We start from the raw sequence: 23,807 nt of genomic DNA, 5'->3' as shown, positions 1-23,807 counted from the left end.
TTTTTGAGGAAAAAATAGTCTTTTGGGCATAAAAACTTTACCCAAGTGAGAATTATTTCTGTTATAATAGCTGCTTTCATGTACACTGGCTGATACCAATGTTCAAGTCAGTTAAAAGGACCATCAGTATCATGGAATTAGAATATACCTTATGGTTCCAAATACAGTGCTATTTATCCTACAGTAATGTTTGGCCTTTTTTTCTTTTCTTGGTCTTTTTTTAACCATTACCCTATTGACTTATATTTTACAGTGTGACCTAGTACATACAGTATTTGTCTTTACTCCATGTGATAGATACGTTCTATTCTGTTTTATCAGTAAGGTTTTTATTGCAACCCATCATTTTAAACACATTGTCCAAGAAAGTTATGGCAGGTTTTTAAAGCCACTTCATATTTACGCTAAATAGATATGGATGTATGAGAGAAGCATGGCAGGTAGAGAGTTGAGGAGTGATGCTTCATTTTGCCTGTTTTTAATAAGGAATAACAGCCCTGTGAAAAGTACTATCTCCATATTATAAATAATAGCATACAATTTAAATCCTAAAGTCACCCAGTTGGTCACACTATTTTTTTTCTGTCCTTCCTCACTAAGTTGCTAGAAATCACCAATTCTGACTCCAAAGGATGACGGTCTTATTTCATCCATTCAGCATAAGCTTGTAGGCTCTGGTGAGAACCATGTAGAAGGCTACATGGCCAATTGGCGTGTACAGGCTTTGCAGTCAGTAGATCCCTATCCTGCCTTTTCTCCTTACCAGTGAGAAGGACCACAGCAAGGCACTCAGCATTCTTGAGGCTCTGTTTTCTATGGGATGACACAATAAGTCTTTTGGGTTTTTTACAAGTAATCATAAATAGAAATCTTATTTAAAATTTTATACCATTAACTTGTATTTCACTTAACTTTTACTTACATCATCAACTTTTAATTATGCTTAGTATCCTGAGTGAATGAGTGAATGAGTTTTATTATAATACAGTGAGCAGCATAGACTTAGAAGTATCTACTTGCTTGTAGTGCAGCCTCTTATGCAGGCAGAATAAAGTCAGGCAAGGTTGTATATAGATATATGTTTTTTCATTTTAAATGCATAGTGAAATGAAGGATCTTTAAAGATCTCCCAGGAAATGGAGGGAAGGTACCATAACACAAGCAGGAAGGCAATCTGGGCTTGGTTTATGTTTCAATTGGCTACTTGTGTAAAAATGTTCTGGAATTTTCAGTTTTCCACTGGCACCCAAGGAGCTAGAGCCAGTCTTATTACCTAGAAGAAAGAGCAGCCATGGACGTGGAAGATGCTATTCTTAGAAGTGCATATCCAGACAGTTTTCCAAACTAAGTAACAGCATCTGTATTACAACATTTGTAGTAAGTGAAATAAATCAGGCAATGCTAAAGTAAAATAAATTGCTTATAGCTTTAAAAAATTGCCTTTATTAAGAATCATATGGTTTTTTTTAAAAAAAAATCTTACCATTATGAAAGTTTAAAAAAATATAGCACTCCGTGCAATGAAATACTACATTTAATTATTCAAATACTTAAGGCAGGTTTCTCACAGTTTACATGTGAGAATTAGCATGATCCAAATTCTAATATCCATTTCTCATATCTTTCAATGTCTGCAGCAGATACTGACTTAGAAACCTTTTTTAAAGCCATTTCAAAATCCTCCATGGTTGTGGGCATGTGCATTTCTTCTCTTGAAAGATTTCGGATTTCTTCTGGTGTCAAACCTTCAATGCGCCTTCTCATTGCCATCAAGGATGCATCCCTAGGTTTTAAAAAAATTTTAAGTGATATTTTGATTGAATGAAAACCTATTAACTAGAAAAATATATTTCCTACATGACCAGGAATAGCTACCTGATCCTATTAGGTGGTTTCTCCTTTCCCCCTCGTATTTTGTGGAGAAACTTTAGATTCAAGCACCTCTTTCCTATCACCAAGTTTTATTCTTAATAGCAGCCACCACTTATACAAAGGGATGGCAACATAGCTTTTACACACATTATCACTAATCCTCACAAGAGCCCTAACCTGACAGGCTCACTTCTGAGAGGACGAAACTAAATCAAGCACCTTGCTAAATCATCTGAGTTAATACTTGGACTAGAATAAAATTTATGAATAAGCTGGATTAGAAGCAGTCTTTTCTCTTTTTTACTGCTATTCCTATCACATTTTGGACATTTTCACTGAAACTGAGATTGTACTCTACTTGGGTATGCCATGTCAATTTATTTCACAATTCTATTTCCTTCATGACAGTATACTAAACAACTGCACCAACATCATTTTAATCCAAGACAATTACAGATTTTCTATTTTACACTCACTGTTATAACATTAGCTTCTTGAACTTGTAGTTTTCAAATGAACTGCAGACTTGACCTATAAGATATACCAGTATTTTACCAGCACCTGCTAACACTAACTAAATACCAGAACTTGTGTCTTTGACTGTAGACTATAAAGTGTGTCTTTATCTTAACTTGGCATAAACACGTCATAAGTTTAGACCCACAAAAACCTATGCTTCCAAAATAATTCATACCTGCACACGTTGGTAATATCCGCACCTGAATAACCTTCCATGTTTTCTGCTATACGTGCAAGGTCAACATCATCAGCCAATTCCAGCTCACGGAGACTTATTCGTAATAGCTCCTCTCTGCCTTTTGCTAGTGGTAGAAACAAATTTAAAAATATAAGCCTTCCACATAAACACAGTGTATTATTTTTCTTCAAGTCCACTTTGTATGAGAAGTTGTTTACCAACTCTTAGAGCTCATTTGCTTAAAAATTTAAGAGCTATTACTCACTGAATTTTACATTTCCTAATACCAAGGCTCTCAGGCTCTAGATATAGCCAAGCCAGTTAACATAAGGAAAAACATCCCACATTTGTCTCTTGAAAGAGAGTTAATACCAAATTTTAAAATTTCTAAGAAAAACGAAGAGTTATGAGCTTTCTGACAAGATTCACATGAAGATACCTGATGGTAATGGAATATAGATTCTTTTTTCAAGACGTCGTCTTAAAGCCTCATCAATATCCCAGGGAAAATTAGTAGCTGCCAGAACCATAACCATTTTGGAAGGGTCATCATTTTCAGAAGCACCTCCAACACCTAAAAGAAGGGTGAGGGGAGAGTAAAAAGATAACTCATATATATAAAATAAAGCTCAATTACTTAAAGATCATCAAATATTTAGCACAACGTTACAAGGTAGTATAATGGTCAAGCCTCTTTAAAACTTTTAAAACAAACTGGTACATATGTAAACTTTGGTCCTAGAAAAATAAGTTCTTGTAGTATGCAAACAATATGACTCAAAATAATCAAAAGACCAGCTCAACTGCATACCTTTTTTTTTTTTTTTAATTTCAAAAGCATACATATCCTTCTCAGGCAAATTGATCTGCATTTATTTCAAATGCATGGCTAAAAATAGAACAGCATATATGCCAAAGGGTGCCTGTGAAGAGCCATCATTTCTGGCATGACTCACTGTCAGTGTACCACCTTATGCTGTCACACTGCAGCCCCTCTCGTCATGGGGAGCTGTGTGGGCTAGCACCACGAGCAGAGCTTGGTCAACTCACGCATATACACATGCCTACCATCCATTTGAACCAGCAGCTCGGCTTTCACCCTCCTGCTTGCTTCGTGCTCTTCAGAAGTCCCTCTGCGACTACAGATGGAATCAATCTCATCAATAAATATGGTGGCTGGAGAATAAAATCGAGCCTAAAGAAAGAAACCATGCAACACCAGGTTTTTATTTCATTTAAAAGTAATTTATAGTTTAGCAACCACAAAACGGCTGAGGAGTCTGTCACACTGTGTATCTTTCCCTCTTGTCCTAATATTGGGGGAAAGGATAAAACTGGAACAGCTAAAATATAGTTTCTAATACAGACTTAGTTACTCAAGTATTATACGGCAAACTTTTTTGCCATTCAATACTATAACGATACATATTTACTTATGAGTGATATAAATACAGGATTGTCCTGTGTACTACAAAAATATTAACAACTGGTGGGAAAACACAGATACTGGTTAAGGGTTCTAAAGTTCTAGAAAAAAGTTGGTTAAAGAAAATCAGTATCTTAAGTAAAATTACATAGATTCTCTCTAAGGAATTCTAATTGCCATTTTTTATTTAACAAGTACTTTTTAAAATCCTCTTAAGTAGTGAACTAGAAGAGTAAATTTATATGGCCCAAGTTTTTTTGTTTGAGATAAAAATTCATATAAAATTTACCATTTTAAACCACTTTAAATTGTACAATTTAGTATATTCACAATGTTGTGTAACAATCACCACTATCAAATACCAGAATATTTTCATCGACCCCCCAAAAAAAGCCCTATTTCCCTTCCTCCAACTTGCAATCACTAATTTGTTTTCTGTATTCTGGACATTTCTAATAAATGGGATCATACAATATGTGATCTTTTGTGTCTGGCTTCTTTCACGTAGCACGTTTTCAATGCTCATCTATACTGTAGCATGTACAGTACTTCATTCTGTCTTATGGCTGAATAACACCTCCCAAGTTTATTTTTGTACCTTAAATGCATTCTTCCTCAAACCACAGAACAGGAAAGACTAATCCATTAAATAACACCTAGTCAAGTATTAATCTAGTAAATAGCTATGTAAGACTCAACAGTATCACCCTTGAGTCTAAAGAAGCAATTTATTACAGTAACTAAAGTTTCCTTTGTTAATCATTTTTAAAATGAAATATCCAAACTTATAGAATCACAGCACAAAAAAGAACTAAATGATAACAGAGATTTCTCAAACAGAACTGAATAAGCAAGTTAAAGGTTTTTTTAAAAAATAAAAGTCCAGCCCGGCCAGCATGGCTCAGTGGTTGAGCATCCACCCATGCACCAAGCGGTCGCAGTTTGATTCCTGGTCAGGGCACATGCCCAGGTTGTGGGCTAGATCCCCTGTAGGGGTCATGCAGGAGACAGCCAATTGATGTTTCTCTCTCGTCAATGATGTTTCTGTCTCTTCCTCCCTCCCCCTTTAAACATCAATAAAAACATTTTTTCAGACTATTAATACCTTTAAAAAATAAGCTGTTAGAGAGGGCTTCATAAACCTCATTATAAAAATAATGCGCCCTAGCTGGTTTGGCTCAGCGGCCTGTGGACTGAAGGGTCCCGGGTTCTATTCCAGTCAAGGGTACATGCCGGGATTGCTAGCTCAGTTCCCAGTGGGGGACATGCAGGAGGCGGCTGATCAATTATTCTCTCTCATCATTGTTGTTTCTATTTCTCTCTCCCTCTCCATTCCTCTCTGAAATCAATAAAAATATATTTTAAAAAAGAAAAAATAATGCAATTTAGCACCTTGTTAAAGGCTTCCCCCTATAGAAAAAAATGGTCCGTTTTCTTGAATATAAACCCTACATTAGAAAATATATCAAATAATTCATAAAAAGCAACAGCTAATATCTATGAGGCCTCATATGTCAGGCTCTGTATTAAGCAATTTATGTGTATTAGCTTGTTTTACCCACTGAACATTGCAGGGGTAGGTCCTCTATTATTGGCCTCTTTTTATACTAATAAATGAAGCAACTGAGGATCAAGAAAGGAATTTGCCCACAGTTAGCCAGCTAGGAAAGTGACAGTGGTGGGATCTGAACCCATGCCATCCAACTCTAACGACCCCCACATTTAGTCATTAACTCCTTGTAACATTTTTAAAGGCCTTGTTATTCTGGAATACTGGCAATATAATTTCCCCCACCACCCTGCCCCAGAAGCTAAGGGAAAACTAATTTTCCAAAATGATCTCAGAGGTTCATTAGATTCCTACTGTGGAATGGGCTATTAATAAGCCATTGAGAACTTCTTAGAATTTGCATCCTGCCTAATAGATTTTCAAAATTGAAGGAAAAATAAAACAGGAATTGAAAACAGAAGAAGCCTTTATAAGAAAAGAACCTGAAATTATGAGGCTGTTTGCTGTTTTGTTTTATTCTGAGCCTAGGAAGGAAGATCTGGTATAATATTAGCATGGTCCCAGGTTCTGTCCACCAAGAGTAAAAATGCAAGTCTTTGTCACTATTTACAATAAGAATGTGTCCTCATACTTATAGCAGCACCACTTCGTAAATGCGGCAAGACTGAAATAATCAGTAAAGCTTAGCAAAGTCTACTGAATTCAATCCAGAAGTTGTTAAATTACATTTCTCCTACTGATACTAGATTAGTGGGAGTGGAAGAACATAAAAGAAACTCAAAGTATGGAGCAAAGAACTTAAGCCAAAGATTGGGTCATTAAACTTGGGATATTTGGTATATCTCATAGATTGGAGGTGATCTAAGTTCCACAACTACTTATGGTTTTCACCTTTTTTCATTAACATACTGCATCTACCATGTTATAACTAAGCCTACTGATTTTAAAAACACCATTTCAAATTCCTATAGCAGATTAGTAAGGCAGATCCCATAATGTGAGCATGCCCATAAGCTAACAGAGGTGGCTTTTCCTCCAGAGGAAAGGGAATGAAGAGCAACTCAAGTTATTCACATCAGTAAAGGATTCTAGCTTCAGGGGCACAGGAATCACACTCTGGGCACAATGTCATTCTTCCTAGCTATTCTACACACTGGAGATAGTGACAACTCACTTTCTCCCCTTTTAGAGGTAAAGAATCAGAGTTGTCTCAAACATTCACCATTTCGAACAGAAGGCGAACAAGCTTCTCAGACTCTCCTCTGTATTTAGAAGTCAGCGTTGATGAAGAGACATTGAAGAATGTTGTCTTGCATTCTGTAGCTACCGCTTTAGCAAGGAGGGTCTTTCCCGTGCCAGGTGGGCCAACCATCAACACTCCCTGTTGGGAATGTAACAGCGTAAATGAAGGATGTATCTGTCATTGTTCTAATTCACAAGAATTCCATTACTAAGCATCACTTTTCAACTAACACATAATATTAAGACAAAAGACAAATAGAAAGGTAAACAGAAGTATACTTTATCACAAATTTACTTTATCTATTATAAAAGTATAATAACAGCATTATTTAAAACTAGTGGCCCGGTGCACAGATTCGTGCACATTGAAAGGAAATTAATTAGAAGAAATGTTTTAATATCACTATTTGCCCTTTCTCTATAATAGAAGTGTCAGGTTGTGCCAATAGTTGGTCTTCAGACATATTCTGTCAATGCTGCTGCTTTCTTTTAGCTTCAGAATGTCAACAAAAACAACCAAATTCACGATCGACAATGACAGATTGAAACACACGTTTGCAATTGGCGTCAGCAAGAGCTTTATCAACATTTATTTTTAAATTGCCAGTGTGTGCCATATGTACTGGCCAGTCGGTCGGGCAGGCAGATGAATGGTCAGTCACTTAGCCTTTTATATATATAGATATGTAACTCAGAACTGAGAAAAAATATAATCAATATTATAATACTGATATTACAATATCATATCCTACCACAGGTATTGTTATACTATCTGAATATATTTTCTGCTAGTCTTTTTGCTCAAATAAATTAGTTATTGTTTTTTACATATTTATACTCAAAGAATGTTTATAATTTTTATCTTGCTATCATTTCACATTTAAAAACTTAAAATTGCCCAGCCGGCCTGGCTCAGCGGTTGAGCGTCAACCTATGAACCCGGAGGTCACCGGCGATTCCCGGTCAGGGCACATGCCCAGGTTGCAGGCTGGATCCCCAGTGTGGGGTTTGCGGGAAGCAGCCAATCAATGATTCTCTCTCATCACTGATGTTTTTATTTCTCTCTCCCTCTCCCTTCCTCTCTGAAATCAATAAAAATAAGTAAGTAAATAAATAAATAATAAAGACTTAAAATTAGTGCTTAGCTATTAGCATATTTTCCAAATCTAAGAGTTTTTTGACAGTCTCTTTTCAGATCGACCCATGACCTTAAAAAGTGCTTATTAGATATAGATATGTCTCATTTCTTAAAAAAATATCTTCAATAGATGCAAATATGTCTTAGTTTCTTAAGAATAGGATACAAGTTTGCAACATGACACATAACATAGAGTGTTTTTACATTAGGCAATTTGTTTACATTTGCAAATACAAGCTCATTCTAAATCTGCCACGTGTCCAACTTTCCAAGATCATATTGTACTTATTATTCTGAGAACCTAGAAATAGCTTTTGGTCTAAACAAAATTCTGAATAACACAACATACTGTTTTTAATTTAAATTTTCTTTACTTACTCTACTACTTTCTCTCCTCACTTCACCTAAAACAGATAAATATTGACTTTCTATAGCAATGTACTGGCCATTCACTTTGACCATGCCATAATAAACTTACTTTCCACGGTCTCCTGATGCCCTTAAAGAATTCTGGCATCCACATTGGTAATACCACGGCTTCCTTAAGCAACTTTTTAGCTTCTACCAAATCAGCAATATCATCCCTGAAACAGAAGATATTTTATAAACCACCTTTTGGAGTATATATTTAACGCTATGGAGTCGTTCTTGAGAACCCCTGGAAGCACGGGGTTTGACATTGCTGACAGAATGCGCTCCTTTGGCTCTGGTGAACTAAGACACTGTGATGAGGCCATGCCAACCACATAAAGAGCACAATCTGTACTTTGTTTTTGTCAGTGGTGATTCTCAGCATGGCCAAAGAGAACACAGGTCGACAGCCCACTCAAGAATTATTATGCCATCTCATTTTAAATTCTTGCTCTTATTGATGCTCATTCCATAAACTTCATGATTTAAAAACAATGAGCCCATTTTTTAAAAACCATAAAAAATAAAAAGGGCATAAAGCAGAGACAGGTTGCAATACTGCTGCTTTGCCCCCAACCCTATTAAGAGGTAATCACCAAGGATAAAGGGTATCATAGAAATTGCTATGAAGTTGCAACCACAAAATTACCACCACCACTACTACAAACATAGTATTTTTTGTAATATATTTTTATTGATTTTAGAGAGGAAGGGAGAGGGAGAGATAGAAACATCAATGATGAGAATCATCAATTGGCTGCCTCCTGCAACACCCCCTACTGGGGATCCAGCCCACAACCCAGGCATGTGCCCCGACCAGGAATTGAACAGTGACCTCCTAGTTCAGTGGTCGGCAAACTCATTAGACAACAGAGCCAAATATCAACAGTACAACGATTGAAATTTCTTTTGAGAGCCAAATTTTTAAAACTTAAACTTCTTCTAATGCCACTTCTTCAAAATAGACTTGCCCAGGCCGTGGTATTTTGTGAAAGAGCCACACTCAAGGGGCCAAAGAGCCGCATGTGGCTCGCAAGCCGCAGTTTGCCGACCACGGTCCTGGTTCTTGGGTTGAGGTTCAACCATTGAGCCACACCAGCCAGGCCACACATATTTTGAATGAAATTTCTATGATCTTATTCCCATTCTGTAATTAAGATTTTTTATTTGATAAAAAATTATTATTTTATTATTTATTTTATTATAAAGTCTCAGATAAAAACTTGTTACAGCCTGAACTGGAGTTTTGCATTAAATGTAACACTCTCATTGCATGGACTCTGGTTCTATTCCCAAGGACTGATCTTCAGTATATGCCCACATCTGCTCCATTTTCTACCCCAAAAAGCAACAACAGCACACCCAATTATTATAACTTACCATCGAACATTGGGATTCTGAGAAATTATATCTCTTTCCAAAGCTTCTACTAAGTCCTTATCATATCCAGTACTATCAAATTTATTGGTCTCTGGTTCTGTCACTGCGGCAGGTGATTTGTTCTACATCGGGACAAAAAAACAAGAGCTTTTGATTGACTCAAAAATTGTATTTTGTTTCTGAGTCAGAAAAAAAGATTGGAGTCAAGTGATATTTTTTAAAAAGCTAATATAATAGTACAAGTAATAAAGGCAGAATCAGAGACTAGAAGTCATCCTTCTACATCAGAGTTTCATCCTCAATATTTAATTTTTATTCAAAAAGTATGACAATGGTGTTAAAAACAAAAAGATTATGCACAAGAACTGATGAGAACAAAAAAATTAAAACTGAGATTAATTGTGGTCACTAGTGAACATCAGATATGTGTGATATTCGTCTCAAAGCTTCAGAGGAGATAAGGTTAAAGATAGATGGATTATTCGACTAAGACTATGGCTCAATCTTTAACCAGTCCTCGTTAATGTTCCTTAACACGTTAAGTGCCCAGCTTGTTTTGTCTTCTGGATGGAAAGTCTAGTGTCAGTCACCGGTGACTGTGTTAAATATCCCTTTTCACTATTCCCACCCACCCTCCAATAGAGACATCTCAGTCCTTAGGTAAGATCTGCTCCCATCCTGTGATGTCAGTCATTAGGGCCAAAGATCCAAAATATATACTAAAGTATTCCAGGGCACGATGGCAAACTCATAGGGCACTTGAAAGATATTTAAGACAAAAATGTTTAAATTGTTTACAGTATTACAGATGCCCCCACTTGATATTTTAAAATTTTGAGGGAAGCATGGCAACAACTGTTGAACACTGGATGAACTATCAACTCAAAGTAGTTCAGTTTTCTACACGAAGACCACTACATTCCTTTCAGAAATGCCGTATTTTAGAAAGCTAGGTTTTTGACTATAGCTGTGATAAGAGATATAATGGGAAAAATCGATGTGGAAGAGGAATAAGAGTGTCTACTCTGCCTCCAGGGTCTGAGAAAGGTGTTGATAGGACATAAACAAAGTTCTTTGAACCTAACCTCCTCATAAATAGTAGGTATTCTTTTTGTCCTAGATGTGCTGTGAAAAAAATTATTGAGACACTCATGAATTTTATGAACCAAAAATTTATGAAGCTCTGCATTAGTGTAAATAATCATTTACTCGATCTTGTATTAGGATTATTATCCCATGTCCATAACATTTCATTGCCCATAACATGATGATTTGTCAATGGTGCTCTCTACAGTCAACATTAATGTCTAGACTTAATCCATATTTATGATATTCATAGTCTTACACTAGATGATTAAATAAGTCTGTTTTACAATTTACAGACTATTCAGTATCCAATACTAACATGAAAGGTATAAGGAAGGCATTGTTTAACATTTAAAAGAGGAGGTTATCTTTTCTAAGTATTTATGAAGTTGTTATTCACTCAGAGATTATCTACCAAGAATCTGTTCTGTGCTAGCAGCTGTGGGGGGAGAAAGAAGACACTGTCCCTGACTATTGGAAAAGTACACAGTAAGCCCAGGAAGATACATATGGAAGACACGTTCTAGTTCTCACTTTCCTTTCTCCCACAGAACACAGTGCTGAGGGAATGTTTGTAGCCAAAGCAAAACAAATTTAAGCTAAGCAGAAAGAAGAAACAATTCTGTAATAGGTCAGGAAAGAGAAGTTAGGGCATTTCAAATTTTGACATTTTTAATAGGATTTTATTGATTTAGCTGACCTAGTACACTTCTCTTTAAGTATACACCTATGCAATAACTTGCTCTAAATTAACATACTAACAGCTACCAGGTGGTAAAAGAAAGCAGCGAGAGATTTTAAAAAATGTAGATTCCTTTTGGATGCTCAAAATGAAGTTGAAGATGGTCAATTAACCAGGATATAACTCCCTGGGTTTAAAAACAATTATTTTAAAAGCTGACAAAATTATAGACGCAAAATCCAAATCCACTGTCTCAATTAAAAGAGTTAATTAATCTGGAGAGTGCCTGGATGCTCTGTGTCCCTTCCCTCATTCCTCGCCCTATCTTCAATCCAGCTTCTCCTGAGCGGTATCCTTTTAATAAACCAGCAATCTAGTAAGTAAACTGTTTCCTAAGTTCTGTGAGCTCTCTAGTGAATTATCAGGCCCAAGGAAAGAGCTGTCATAGTCTGGCAGTTTTAATGACTAAAAATTATTAAAATCTGTACAGTCTTCATTTTTAAAGTTAAAAAATAACTTTTTCATTTATGAAAATCAGTAACATTTACCTTTTCCTCTCTTCCTTTATTCTGTTCTTTTTTTTCCCGGCAACGCACAGCTTTCCCTCTGTCATTTTGAAGATTGTGTGCAGATGGACGGTGAACTCTGACAGTTGTACTTGGACGGTTACTGTGTGCTTTCGGGTCACTGTTTTGAGATGATTGGCGTTTTCTAGGACCTGGTGAGGGTCTAATCAAACACAAGATCATTAAAATCATAATCAACCCCTGGAGTTGGTCCAAATAGAGATGAACACAAATAGTGTATAAAAGCCCATTAACTAAAGAAGCCAAGGCAATAACTGCATACAAGATAGGAGTGAATAAACTTTCTTTCCCCCCCAAAAGGCATGTCTTTCTTAAAAGGTCTCTACTTACCTTCGTTCAACAGGTACAGGCAAGGACCAGACTTCTCCCTCAGAAGCTGGAAGCTCATGTTGTGCAGCTTTCAATGGAGAGCTGTCTAATTTAAAGCTCTCTAGTGTTTTCATGATATCCTTAACATGCTTAGCTTCCACATTTATTTCCTGCCACACCTGATGGAAGGAGAATACAGCTATTTATATTTTTATAACTAATAAATCACTGTCAAGATTAAACTAGTGCCTTTTATTAGAGATGTTAGAAACCTCCACTTTTGCCCTGGTCGGTGTGGCTCAGTTGGCTGGAGCATCATTCAGTACACCAGAAAGTGGTGGGTTTGATTGCTGGTCAGGGCACATACCCAGGTTGCAGGTGTGATATCCGGTCAGGGCACATGCAGAGGCCGTCGATCGATGTTTCTCTCTCTTTCTCTCTCTCTCTCCCTCCCTTCCTCTCTCTAAATATCAATTTTTAAAAAAGAAACCTCCATTTTGACATCAAATATTCAATAAATCACACCAAGATATTCTGTTAAGATTTTAATAATGGTTCATTAATTCTTTGTTTTCAATTGCAGAATTAATTCTGATAAAATAAATTAAATATTCTGGCTAATTAAGCCATGTTGCTGACTTTCGGTTTTTATTCAAATTGCAAAACAAATTAAAAAGTTAGATGTAATTTTAAAGTTTGGTAAAATAATATTTTTGTAAGCTGTACTTTGATGCGTTTTTTGATGCTATTTGACAATTTTTAAATGCTGATTAGAATCCACTAATTTCATAACTCACTAGTGGATTGCAATTTGGTTTCAGAAGATAAATGGCTCGATTCACATACAACCAAGATGTTTTTTAAAAGCGATCTTGACTCAATTTAAAACCTTACATATATATATATATATATGAAATGTTGAAATGAAGTTGGTAATGTTATGTCTTAAAACTAAATGACTTAAGTATCTTTACAAAAAAAGCTTAGACTTTTAAAGTAAAAGTATCTGGCCTAAGAACAAAAGGTCTTGTAAGTCTTTCAGTGACAAGCAAAACTCCTTATGAAATACTTTCCCCTTCCAGTAACATCAGAGATGTGCAGAGGCAGATTTAGGAAAAGAGGTTACATTTTAAAAAGTAGGATATTTTCTCTTTTAAAGAAATTAAGGACGAATATGGAACACTATTAAAAAAAAAAAAAAAAAAGCAGTTCAGTAGAATCCAAGGGATACTATTCTACCTAGAAGACCAGCTCAAAATACTATTAATTTCTGTAACATTTCTTTCCTCTGTGACATAGTTGAACCTTATTATAAATGCCACCTTCAACTGTACCTATAAGTTCTACAGTTTCCACCTGTGAATTTCTATTGGTCTTCAGTGACTAATGTTCCTCAAATGGAATTCAAGTATGGTCTGTTTTATCCTGTTCTATAGAAAATATGGTATCCATGAGAGTCAGGTGTCAAGTGCATTTTTGAAAATGGCTTAATAAAGTCAACTCTAATTTTACCAGATAAAAACATGATCTAGAAAAAAAATTGAAAACCATTACTTAGAAAAATATTAGATTCCAACGATTAAAATAATTAAATAGAGCTTATAATACTGATGATGGTGAATATAGACTATTACTAATATAATAAATCAAGTTTCAACATTATATACAAATTCATGTAACAAATGATATACTCTCAATGTGTAACTGCAAAAAGCACTGATAACTGAAATCTCCTGAGTACTTAAACCATTTAAAAGATACATAAGTCATGATTCTCACCTGTTGCCATTTCTGCTGGAGGTACGTATCTTTGACTGAGTATAGATACTTGTTCATTTGGTCAAGAACTCCCTGATAATAGACCATCGCAGAGTCATAGTTTCCCAGCAATGCATATTCACGAGCCAATTTTACATTCTCGCTAATCATAAGAAGACTCATGCTCACATGTAAGCTAAAAAAAAAAAAAATGGAAAAGAAACATTTCATATTATATGTCTCTTAAAAATAAGTACTACAAAGAATTTTTTAAAAGTATACTTTCTAGGGCTCCCTCCAGAAACTCACAAGCACATACATACTGCACTTTCCATCTCTATACATCTGCTCATGCTACTTTCAATCCTTCAAAGAAATTCCTTAGTTCCCAAAGCCAAACCCTACCTATGTGTCAAAGCCCAGGTGAGATGGCAGTTGTCCCTGTATGTCTACCTCTGAAATTCTCCGTTCAACATAAACCCTCCCCCTTGTAAAGTCCCCTCGCACTTTATTGGGACATTCATCTCAAGGCACTTGTCTACTTTGAATTATAGTTACTGATATGTCTAATCTCTACTAGACCAAGTTATTTGGGAGTAGGATTAGCATCTGGAAGGTGTGAGGCTGTATCCTCAGTGTATGGCAAATAAGTATTATTGAATATCTGCAGAACAAATGTAAAATGTTAGATAGTTTTTGGAAGGCAATGAGGAACAGAAAACATGTGTGTTTTGAAGTTAGAAAAATGTTGGTTCCAATTCTAATTCTGTCAACTTGGTCAAATCAGTGCTTGAGCATTGACCCATGAACAAGGAGGTCACAGTTCAATTCCTGGTCTGGGCACAAGCTCAGATTGCCGGCTGGATCCCCAGTGTGGGGTGTGCAGGAGGCAGCCAATCAATGATTCTCTCTCATCATTGATGCTTCTCTCTTTCTCTCCCTCTCCCTTCTCTGAAATCAATAAAAAGAAAAAAAAATTTAAGCAAGATTAATGGGAAACGTTGGTGGGTGGAAGAGCTAAAAATCAGCAATGCCATACTAGAGAAGGGGGTGGGTTCTATGCTTCTTGTGAGATGGGATCACAACCACCCCAGGGAGAAGTAGGGATGTCAAAATCACAGCAACCACCTCAGCTTCTATTTTCTGCCAGTCTTTGATATTTCTCCTTCTTCAAACAACTGTTGTTCCTTTACGCAGTTAGACTTGATTGATACATGTCATGTATTATGTATTAGGATATGTATTAAGAACTTCAAACTCAAACATCTTTAATCTCAGCTATTAGGTTCAATTCCTAAATATAAGGCAAGACAGACGCCAAGATAACTACTGGCCCCCGTTCTGAAAACCAATCCTAGAAGAATAACAATTATTTCACAGAAGGTTGATGGGTCCCAGAATTAAACATAAAATTCTGAAAAACAACTGATCTGACAGATGGGATGGGGTCTTGGTGTGTGGGAGGTCCACGGCAGCCCACAGGTAAACAGGGCCAGGTGAGAGTTTTCTAGCTGAGCCCTTTCTGACTTGCACTGTCCTGGCCAATCCTTGCTCACCCTTGCAAGTGCAAGTCCAGTACCCTTTTCTTTTTGTCTAAGTGCATAGAAAAGGAAATTTTAATAAAAGACCTCCCCCTTTAAAAAGCTCCAGGCCCAGAGGGATTTTTTTTTTTTTTATGGGCGAGCTTTTACCTACCTTCTAAGTAGAAAAGAAGATAATTCCAATCACATATAAGTTGGTCCATAAAAAAAAAAAAGAGATAAACTGACCAACTCTTTTTTCTGAGGCTGGGATCACCTCAATTTCAAAACTGAGTAAGAATACAAAGCCCATTTCAATTATGTATGAAGAAGTGGGAATCTGTATTTATCTTACCTAATAATAGACAAACATGTAAATTGACCATACCTCTGCTACACCCACAGCCAATCCGAGTGAGTATGCAAATTAGAAGGCCAAAGATGGCGGCCGCCCAGCTGCTCCAGGCACAGAGTGGCCAGGCGGGGCAGGACACCTGCTATGAGAGGGAGGGCAGGGGATGAAGGAATCTACAGGAGCGGAGTGCCACAGCAAAGATAAAACTGCAAACTCTGGAGTCTGCAGCGAAGACGAAGATGGCAGACTCCGGCTGGAGTCTGCAGCGAAGACGAAGAAGGCAGACTCTGGCCGGAGCGAAGGCCTGGGTCCCGGGTGCTGGAGGAAAACCAGTGCTGGAAGCCAAGGGAAGGAAGGACTATTGCACGAATCTCTTTGTGCAACGGGCCTCTAGTATATATGAAAGGCTAATATGCAAAGTGTCCCCTCAGGAGTTCAATTGCTCGCTATGACATGCACTGACCACCAGGGGGTGGCACGGAACAAAGGAAGGCCCCGGCCGGCAGCCGGCAGCCAGGGAAGGAAGGCCCTGGCTGGCAGCCGGAAGGCCCCAACTGGCCCTGATCACCGGCCAAGCCTAGGGACCCTACCTGTGCATGAATTTTGTGCACCTGGCCTCTAGTCCTAAATAAAATGTTAGCTAACAGTGTCAACTAACTCTTTTTCCCTCCCTCCCTCTCTTTCTCTTCCTCCCCTTCCCCTTCTCCATGATCAGCAAGAATAACTTAAGATCAGAAAATCCATCCTTACAATTCCTCACACTAATGGACAAAGGGACTTCACACAAGAATGGGTAGAGAGCATTAAGGACAATTCACAGAAGGGAAAACTCAAGCTAGCTAAGAAGTACAGATACTAGTAACAGATGAATGCAAATAAGAACAAGAAGACACCCCTTTTACATTTACCAGACTTTTAAAAATAACAATAAATCCAATAATATTCAGTATTTCCAATGATTTGGGGGGGAAAAACCCTGCACATATAATTTGTGGGTATAAACTGGTAGTCGTTTTGGAGAGCAATGTGGCAGTACTAAGGGGAATTCTGTATGCATACATCCGATGGCCCTGCAATCCCACTCTTCTGTAAATATCATGGAGAGAAAGTCTCACACAGGTCCAGTAAGGGACTTGTTTGGGGATGTTAATGACATTAATTATTTGGGAAATCAAGGAGTTGGAGGCAATCTACCTAGGAAATGAATTTAAAAAAAAAAAAGTGGTGAATACATACAATGGAATACCACGTAGCAGATGGAAGTAAATTTTACAAATAGCACCATGGATAGTTCATCAAAATACAAGGTTGGGCAGAAAAAAATCTTAGACATAGAACAAGATGTAAATTCTAATACACTTTATAAATTAAAAATAAGCTACATCTGCCCTGGTCAGGTGGCTCAGTTGGTTGAAGAATTGTCCCGAAAACCAAAGGGTTGCGGGTTCAATTCCCAGTCAGGGTACATACCTGGGTTGAGAGTTTAATCCCCAGTCAGAGTGTTATGGGAGGCAGCCCAGCGATATTTCTTTTTTCACATCGATGTTTCTCTTTCTCTCTCCCCGTTCCTCTCTCTCTAAAATAAAAAATCCATGGGTGAGGATTTTTAAAAACGCTTTTACTTATATGTGCTATATAAAACACTTTTTTAAAGGCTACATACACATCTGAGAATATATATATTAAGTATATATTAAGTATATAAGTGTCTGTGAAGGATAAGATAGGGAAATATGAGTGGAGAAAGAAGATGAAGAGTAGGAAAGAAAAAATAAATAAATACAACAAAAGAAGAGCCTTTTATCCATTGATCATCACAGAGAGCCTCTGCAATGGTTCGCAAGGACCTCTGCCTCCCAGTATCCATACCCATGTGTAATCACCTCCCCTTGAATGTGAGCTTATAAAAAACAGAACATGCACAAATAACAGAACGTCATTTCTGAGATTAGGCTGTGACTTCCATTTTGCTCTCTTGCTGCCTCTTGCTCTCTTGCTAGACCACTCTAAGGGAAACCAGTGCAGAGGCTCTACATGGCAAAGAACTGAAGGAGGGCCCCAGGCCATCAGCCAGTCAGGCATTGAGGGCCTCACTCCAGTAGCCCAGAGGAACTGAATCCTGCCAAGTACTACGCGCAAAGGGATCCTCCCCATTGAGCTTTGAGATGACTATAGCCCAGATACCTTGATTACAGCTCGTGAAAGACTCTGTATCAGAAGTATCCAGCTGAGCCAGGCCCAGAGCCTGACCAAGGAAACCATGAGTAATAAATGTTTGTTTTAAATCACTAGGTTTAGGGTAATTTGCTGCACAGCTATGAAATGAGGTCTATAAGTAACTCAAGATTGGGCATCTGCGATGCAAAAGAAAGAGAAAAAAATCCCATGACCTAAATAACAACTCTCTGGAGTCACTTAGGTAATATTCTATCTTAATAAAAGCTCCATGACCAGTGATCACGGCTTTCTGTTACCTCTGCTTGGCACACAGCAGATAATTAACCTTTAAATGAATGAATAGTGCCAAGTTTTTGTCTTAACTATTAAAATTTCCTACCTTTGTCCAGCTCTTTCCCCTCAGCACTGGCATTCCTTGACCCTCAAATCAGCCCTGTCAGAGCTGGGACTGCCTCTGCCCTGAAACTACATGCCCTACACTGACACCTGGTCTAGGCAACAGAGAGGCCAGCTGAGGCCAGCTGCACAGATCTGGACGAGCTTGTCTATCAGGCTTCTCATGCCTTTTCTCTGCTCCCTCCCTCTTTCCCTTAATAGACTTTCTCCTGATCTTTCTTCCCTTTCCCCATTTAAAATAATAAAAATCTAAATTAAGTTGTTATTTATACATGAATGTATATGAGTGGTCCTCATTTTTTTTTTTTTTTTTTTTTTTTTTTTTTTAGAGCCATGAGTCAATGGCCTAAAACACACAAACGCACTCCAGGCCTTCTTTGAAGGTTCTCTGTGTTGTGAATATTTCCTTCTAGTAAGATAAAATTCCTTAGGAGCCAATGAATTGACTCTTTCTCACAAACAAAAAGGAAAAGTCTATCCAAGGCCACATTAACAAATGACCTGAAAAATTCTTGGTTATCAAAGAAACATGTTTACTGAAAACAGTATCAAAATATCCTTAGTTGACTAAATGTTAGACAAAAATAATTCTCCCTGTTCTTTTAGTAGTCTCTAAACCAAAGACATTATTCTTCTCAAATAAATGTCAGCACTTTAAATTTAAGATTCTCCAACTTTCAAGAATATATCCTTATCATTACTAAAATTACACTCAGGAGGACAGAAAGTGGGTCTAACGAGCACAATATCTGGTAATAAATGAATTAATATATTTCAAGAAAAGCCTATAGACCAAAATTTAACCACCATGAACTGTAAACACTACATACTGGTTCAATTAATAAAACACATAAAAATGAGACTGTCCAGCCCTAGCTGGTTTGGCTCAGCAGATAGAGCGTCAGCCTTCGGACTGAAAGGTCCCAGGTTCAATTCCAGTCAAGGGCCCGTGCCTGGATTGCAGGCTGGATCCCCAGTGGGGGCGTGTAGGAGCCTGCTGCTCAATGATTATCTCTCCCTCCCTTCCTCTCTAGAATCAATAAAAAGAACATTTTTTAAAAATGAGATTGATTTACAGAGGTCATTAAAGAGAAAAATAACCTTAAGTGGTGATGCCTGGTTTATCTGACAACAAACTTTTCCTTTATATAATTCTATCAAAACCACCCTTTTTCTTACATGACTTGAGTATTTATGATTCAGCTAAACTCATTTTTTTTAACTAAGTATGATGCACCATAAAATCTTAATTCAAGTAATAGAGTCAAATTTTTAAAAATTAAACACTGCAAAATTTCTAGCAAGCTTAATTCTGATGTGGTATAGTGTCTCCACAAACAGACTTAAAGTGTCTTTTTCTCCTCTAGGATTAGGGAAAGAAGTGATCAAAGACACTGAAAAATGGGCAATAGATTCAAATATTTGAATTCTAAGATTTCTCTTCCAAAACAACAAACTCAGGGCCTTCCCTATTTCACATCTAAAAAGGACACCTTAATAATAAAGATCAGAGCAGAAATAAATGACACAGAGACTAAAAAAAAAAATGTAAAAGGTCAATAAAAAGGATACCTTATTCACTTAATCTTTAAAGGAATCTTAGACAGGGCTCCACTTATACTGTAGTTTTTACCATATGTGCATAGGTCATTCAAGAAATATTTACAGAGCACCTACTGAGTTGCAAGGAATTTAACTGAAGACAAAAATAAGATGAAATGAGACCCTGAAATCCTTGTAGCTTAGTGAAAGGGGTATCATTTTATTTATTCCAGGTGTATTTTTCTTTGCTTAGCACAGATTTTAAAAATCAGTATCAATTTTAAAAATATCTGCAAAACTGATGTCCTAAAATAAAAACAGATAAAGTTCAAATCATGTATTTTCCTAAGGCATTTCAGTGAACCAAATGTATGTTAACTTTAAATGTGACAATACAATGTTAAGCAATTTCCAGTATGTTCATGTCTAGAATATGAAAGCAACCATAATGCTAATTGACACTCAGTCACTGATGATTATGAATAAGCAATAAATGAGTGACCCATGACTAATTATAGCATGACATCCATTTTTCTTACTCTTATAATCATCATATCATCCTACCTAATAATAGACAAATATGCAAATTGACTGTACCTTCGCTATGCCCGCGATTGGCCAGGAGGCGGGGGGGGCAGGACTCGGGGGGGCCGATTGGGCCGGCGGGACGCTGGCGGCTCGAGCTCAGCGTCTGCGCCATGGCTGTGCTGCGGCACAGAAGGAGCCTCTGGGGAAACGAGCTCACGTCCCACCGCGGACCATCAAAAGCGGGGGAGCTGGGTGCCTGTCTGCTCAGGCACCAGGCCCGGTGCACCAGCGGACAGGCGCCCAGCTCCCCCGTGATCGAAAGCGAAAGCGTGTAGGGGACCCTACACATGCATGATTCAATCATGCACTGGGCCTCTAGTAAATATATAAAAAAAACACTGAAGCTCTAACCAGTTTGGCTCAGTGGATAGAGCGTCGGCCTGCGGACTGAAAAGTCCCAGGTTCAATTCCGATCAAGGGCATGTACCTTGGTTGTGGCCACATCCCCAGTAGGAGGTGTGCAAGAGGCAGCTGATAGATGTTTCTCTCTCATTGATGTTTCTAACTCTCTATCCCTCTCCCTTGCTCTCTGTAAAAAAATCAATAAAATATATATATATTTTTAAAAAGCACTGAAAAACAACCTGCTTAGAAAAAAATACCTATATTAGATATGTATTTAGTAAACTTTCTTTACATTTACCTTGAACAATGCAAAAATAAATCAGTGAACATAATTTAAATGTAATTTAAAAGCCATATCAATAAACACTACCAGCATAATCTTTTTAGCATATTATCAACACTGACCATTTGGATCTGATACACTATATCTGTTTGTTTGTCTGTTAATCCTCACCTGAGGGTTTTTTCCATAGATTTTTTTCCCCAAGAGAGTAGGAGGGAGGGAGAGAGGTAAGGAAGGAGGAACATCTATATGAGAGAGACACATCCAGTGGTTGCCTCTTGCATGGGTCTGAGAATTAAAACGATACACTATCTTTTTAACCAGTTAAGTAGCTAAGAAAAAAAAAAAAGAAGAAGCAAACATTGTTGTACACAGAAATTCAACCCTTAATACAGTAAATTCTACAAGATTCTCTAATCCTGGGTACTTGTCAGAATTGTGAGACCAGGTTCAAAACGAGATGCAGACTACACAGTACGTCTAGTACTGAATCTATAAAAGGTAAACGCTTCTTGAGTAACCAATGCCATAAAGGAACTTGACGTAGCTTTTCAGAGCCGAGGACTGTTGTAAAGTTGATGGGCACTGCCTTTTGTTTAAAGCCATAAAACGGGCCACAAGTTACTAGGATTAACCCAAGAAAAAGAACGCTGCCGCTATTTCTGTGTGAGAACTCTCCGACGACAAAGACAGCAGGGCGGCATGGACACCGGTGGGCATGCACGAACCCGGCGGGCAGCGCTCCGGACACCTCGGGGTTCTAGCATTGTTACCATGCGGCAGAGATGGGTGGCACATTCCAAAACGCTTAGGAATGTTTCCAGCAGCGATGAAAGGTCTGATTTCAAAGAGGAAGACATTTAAAATAAGTCTTCCAAGAGAGAAGGCTGTAACACTGTGCTGTTGGAATTGAGTAACTGACATAAAATTGGCACTCCGCAGTTCACAGAGAAAATTACTGTAGATCAAATAAAAGGGCTCGAGAGTATCTCCCCGGTAAGGCACGTACCGACCCACGTTTCTCTCTAACTTCGACGTCCTGTACGACACTATGTGAACCAAATGTTTCGAGGGATAACATTTTTAAAAGATACCAACTCTCCACAAAAAGGGCTGCGACCTCCCCCGGCTCCGGGGTAAACTAAGTAAGAAATAACCATCCCAACGAGGTCACACCGACCTACCCGCCGTTTCCCTAGGGCGAGGATTTCGGGGACGGGAGCGTGGACGGATTCGGGAGAGGATCCGTCCACAGGAGAATAAAAACACGTTCTCCTGGCCAGAACCTTCTCCAATGGCACAGGTCTAGACATGGGGTCCTCAGGGGCGCCCCCGGAGTCCCCGCCGGACAGAACTGCTCCGGTGAGGGGACCGTCACCCAAGCCACAGGTGTCCACGACCACAGCTAGGACCTGAGACCCCCGTGCAGACCGGGGCTGGCTCCCAGCAGCAGGCGCAGCCGTCTCGCACCCAGGCCCCGACGTCCCTCCCCGACTCGGCCGCGGGGGTCGGCGGTCCCCACAGCACCAGGCGAGCGAACCCTCACCTGCGGAGGCCGAGGCTCCTCGGAAACCGCCCACCGACAGGTGGAGGGACAGGGTGGAGCGGGGCTCCGGGCGAGGAAGGAGGGCCCTGCCCAGCCCCAACCACCCCGATCGGTGCTCACCGTCCCAGCAGCGCCGGGTCCAACCGTCGCCAGCCCCGCTGCGAAGCTTCAGCTAACCAAGAATTTGAAGGCAAACTCGCCAGGGCCACTTCCGGTGCCGGGGGTGGCCTCGGCGACTTCGGCGCACGCGGGGCGACGCCCCGGGAGCGAGGACGCCGGGCGGCGTGCGCGCGCCGGGCGCGGAATGGGCGTGGCCGGCGGGGGCGGGGGCGGGGGCGGGAGGCGCCTGCGCAGTCCCCGTCGCCTCCTCCCGGCGGGGTGGGGATGAAAGTTGGGATGGTGATGGCTTAAGCAAGTACCATGGCGCGTACTTTTTCCGAAGTGTTTGCTCATTTTTCCTCCCATTTGATTTCATCATATTCCTCGGAAAGTAAGAAGTCAAAGTGTCTTTTTTTTTTTCGGGTGAGTGTCAAAGGTCATACAATTCGTTTATGACAAATTCTGTTTTAGAACCAAATACTCAGAATTTGGCTGGGGCGCTTGTCACGACACAACATGGATAAAATAGGGAGTGGGTAAACAAATATTCAGACACGCTGCTTGGTGGAATTTTATTCTCGTGATTTTTTTGGTCAACATTTTAAAATTACCATGTTTCACGATTTACAGATACGCACTGGACAGAACTGTGCTTCCTCCAGTTTGTCTCCTGTTAGGATAGGTTTTCCTTTAGGAGTGCATGGAAATTAAAAGTCTAATTTTAAAGCATCCCAGTAATTTAACAGACTTAAAGGCGATTCAGTCTGCCAATATTTATTGAGCAATTACTATGTGCCAGACACTGTTGTAGGAATGGGTATATAGTAGTCAACAAAATGCTGTATTTTGTTTTTAAA

General features: G+C 38.7%; 1 protein-coding gene across 2 annotated transcripts; it reads right to left on the bottom strand.

Annotated features, from left to right (window-relative positions):
- Positions 1-321: 321 nt before the first annotated feature.
- Positions 322-23,131, bottom strand: KATNA1 (katanin catalytic subunit A1). 2 transcript variants are annotated; one of them, XM_079779849.1, is made up of 11 exons: positions 22,852-23,131; positions 14,120-14,294; positions 12,362-12,519; positions 11,993-12,173; positions 9,677-9,798; positions 8,364-8,469; positions 6,728-6,886; positions 3,638-3,764; positions 3,009-3,143; positions 2,567-2,693; positions 322-1,783 (listed from the first exon to the last, which is right to left on the bottom strand). In XM_079779849.1, exons 2-11 carry the CDS (start codon positions 14,279-14,281, stop codon positions 1,585-1,587), a joined length of 1,476 nt encoding a protein of 491 aa, XP_079635975.1. In that variant the 5' UTR covers positions 14,282-14,294; positions 22,852-23,131; the 3' UTR covers positions 322-1,584. The 2 variants fall into 2 exon arrangements, with proteins under 2 accessions (XP_079635975.1, XP_079635974.1); XM_079779848.1 differs by having other exon boundaries at positions 22,972-23,131.
- Between the last annotated feature and the right edge of the window lie 676 nt (positions 23,132-23,807).

This window comes from Cnephaeus nilssonii, assembly GCF_951640355.1.
Source record: "Cnephaeus nilssonii genome assembly, chromosome: 9".
Classification (NCBI taxonomy): Eukaryota; Metazoa; Chordata; class Mammalia; order Chiroptera; family Vespertilionidae; genus Cnephaeus; species Cnephaeus nilssonii.
This window is presented reverse-complemented; position numbering and strand designations above follow the sequence as displayed.

Bases quoted from the DNA above. Each gene is read 5' to 3' on its own strand.
- KATNA1 (XM_079779849.1), bottom strand. From the start codon at position 14,281: ATGAGTCTTCTTATGATTAGCGAGAATGTAAAATTGGCTCGTGAATAT. The intron at 2,694-3,008 runs GTATCTTCATGT...TTCTACCACTAG, and splicing joins CTATATTCCATTACCATCAG to CAAAAGGCAGAGAGGAGCTA. The intron at 1,784-2,566 runs GTATGAATTATT...TTTAAAACCTAG, and splicing joins GATATTACCAACGTGTGCAG to GGATGCATCCTTGATGGCAA.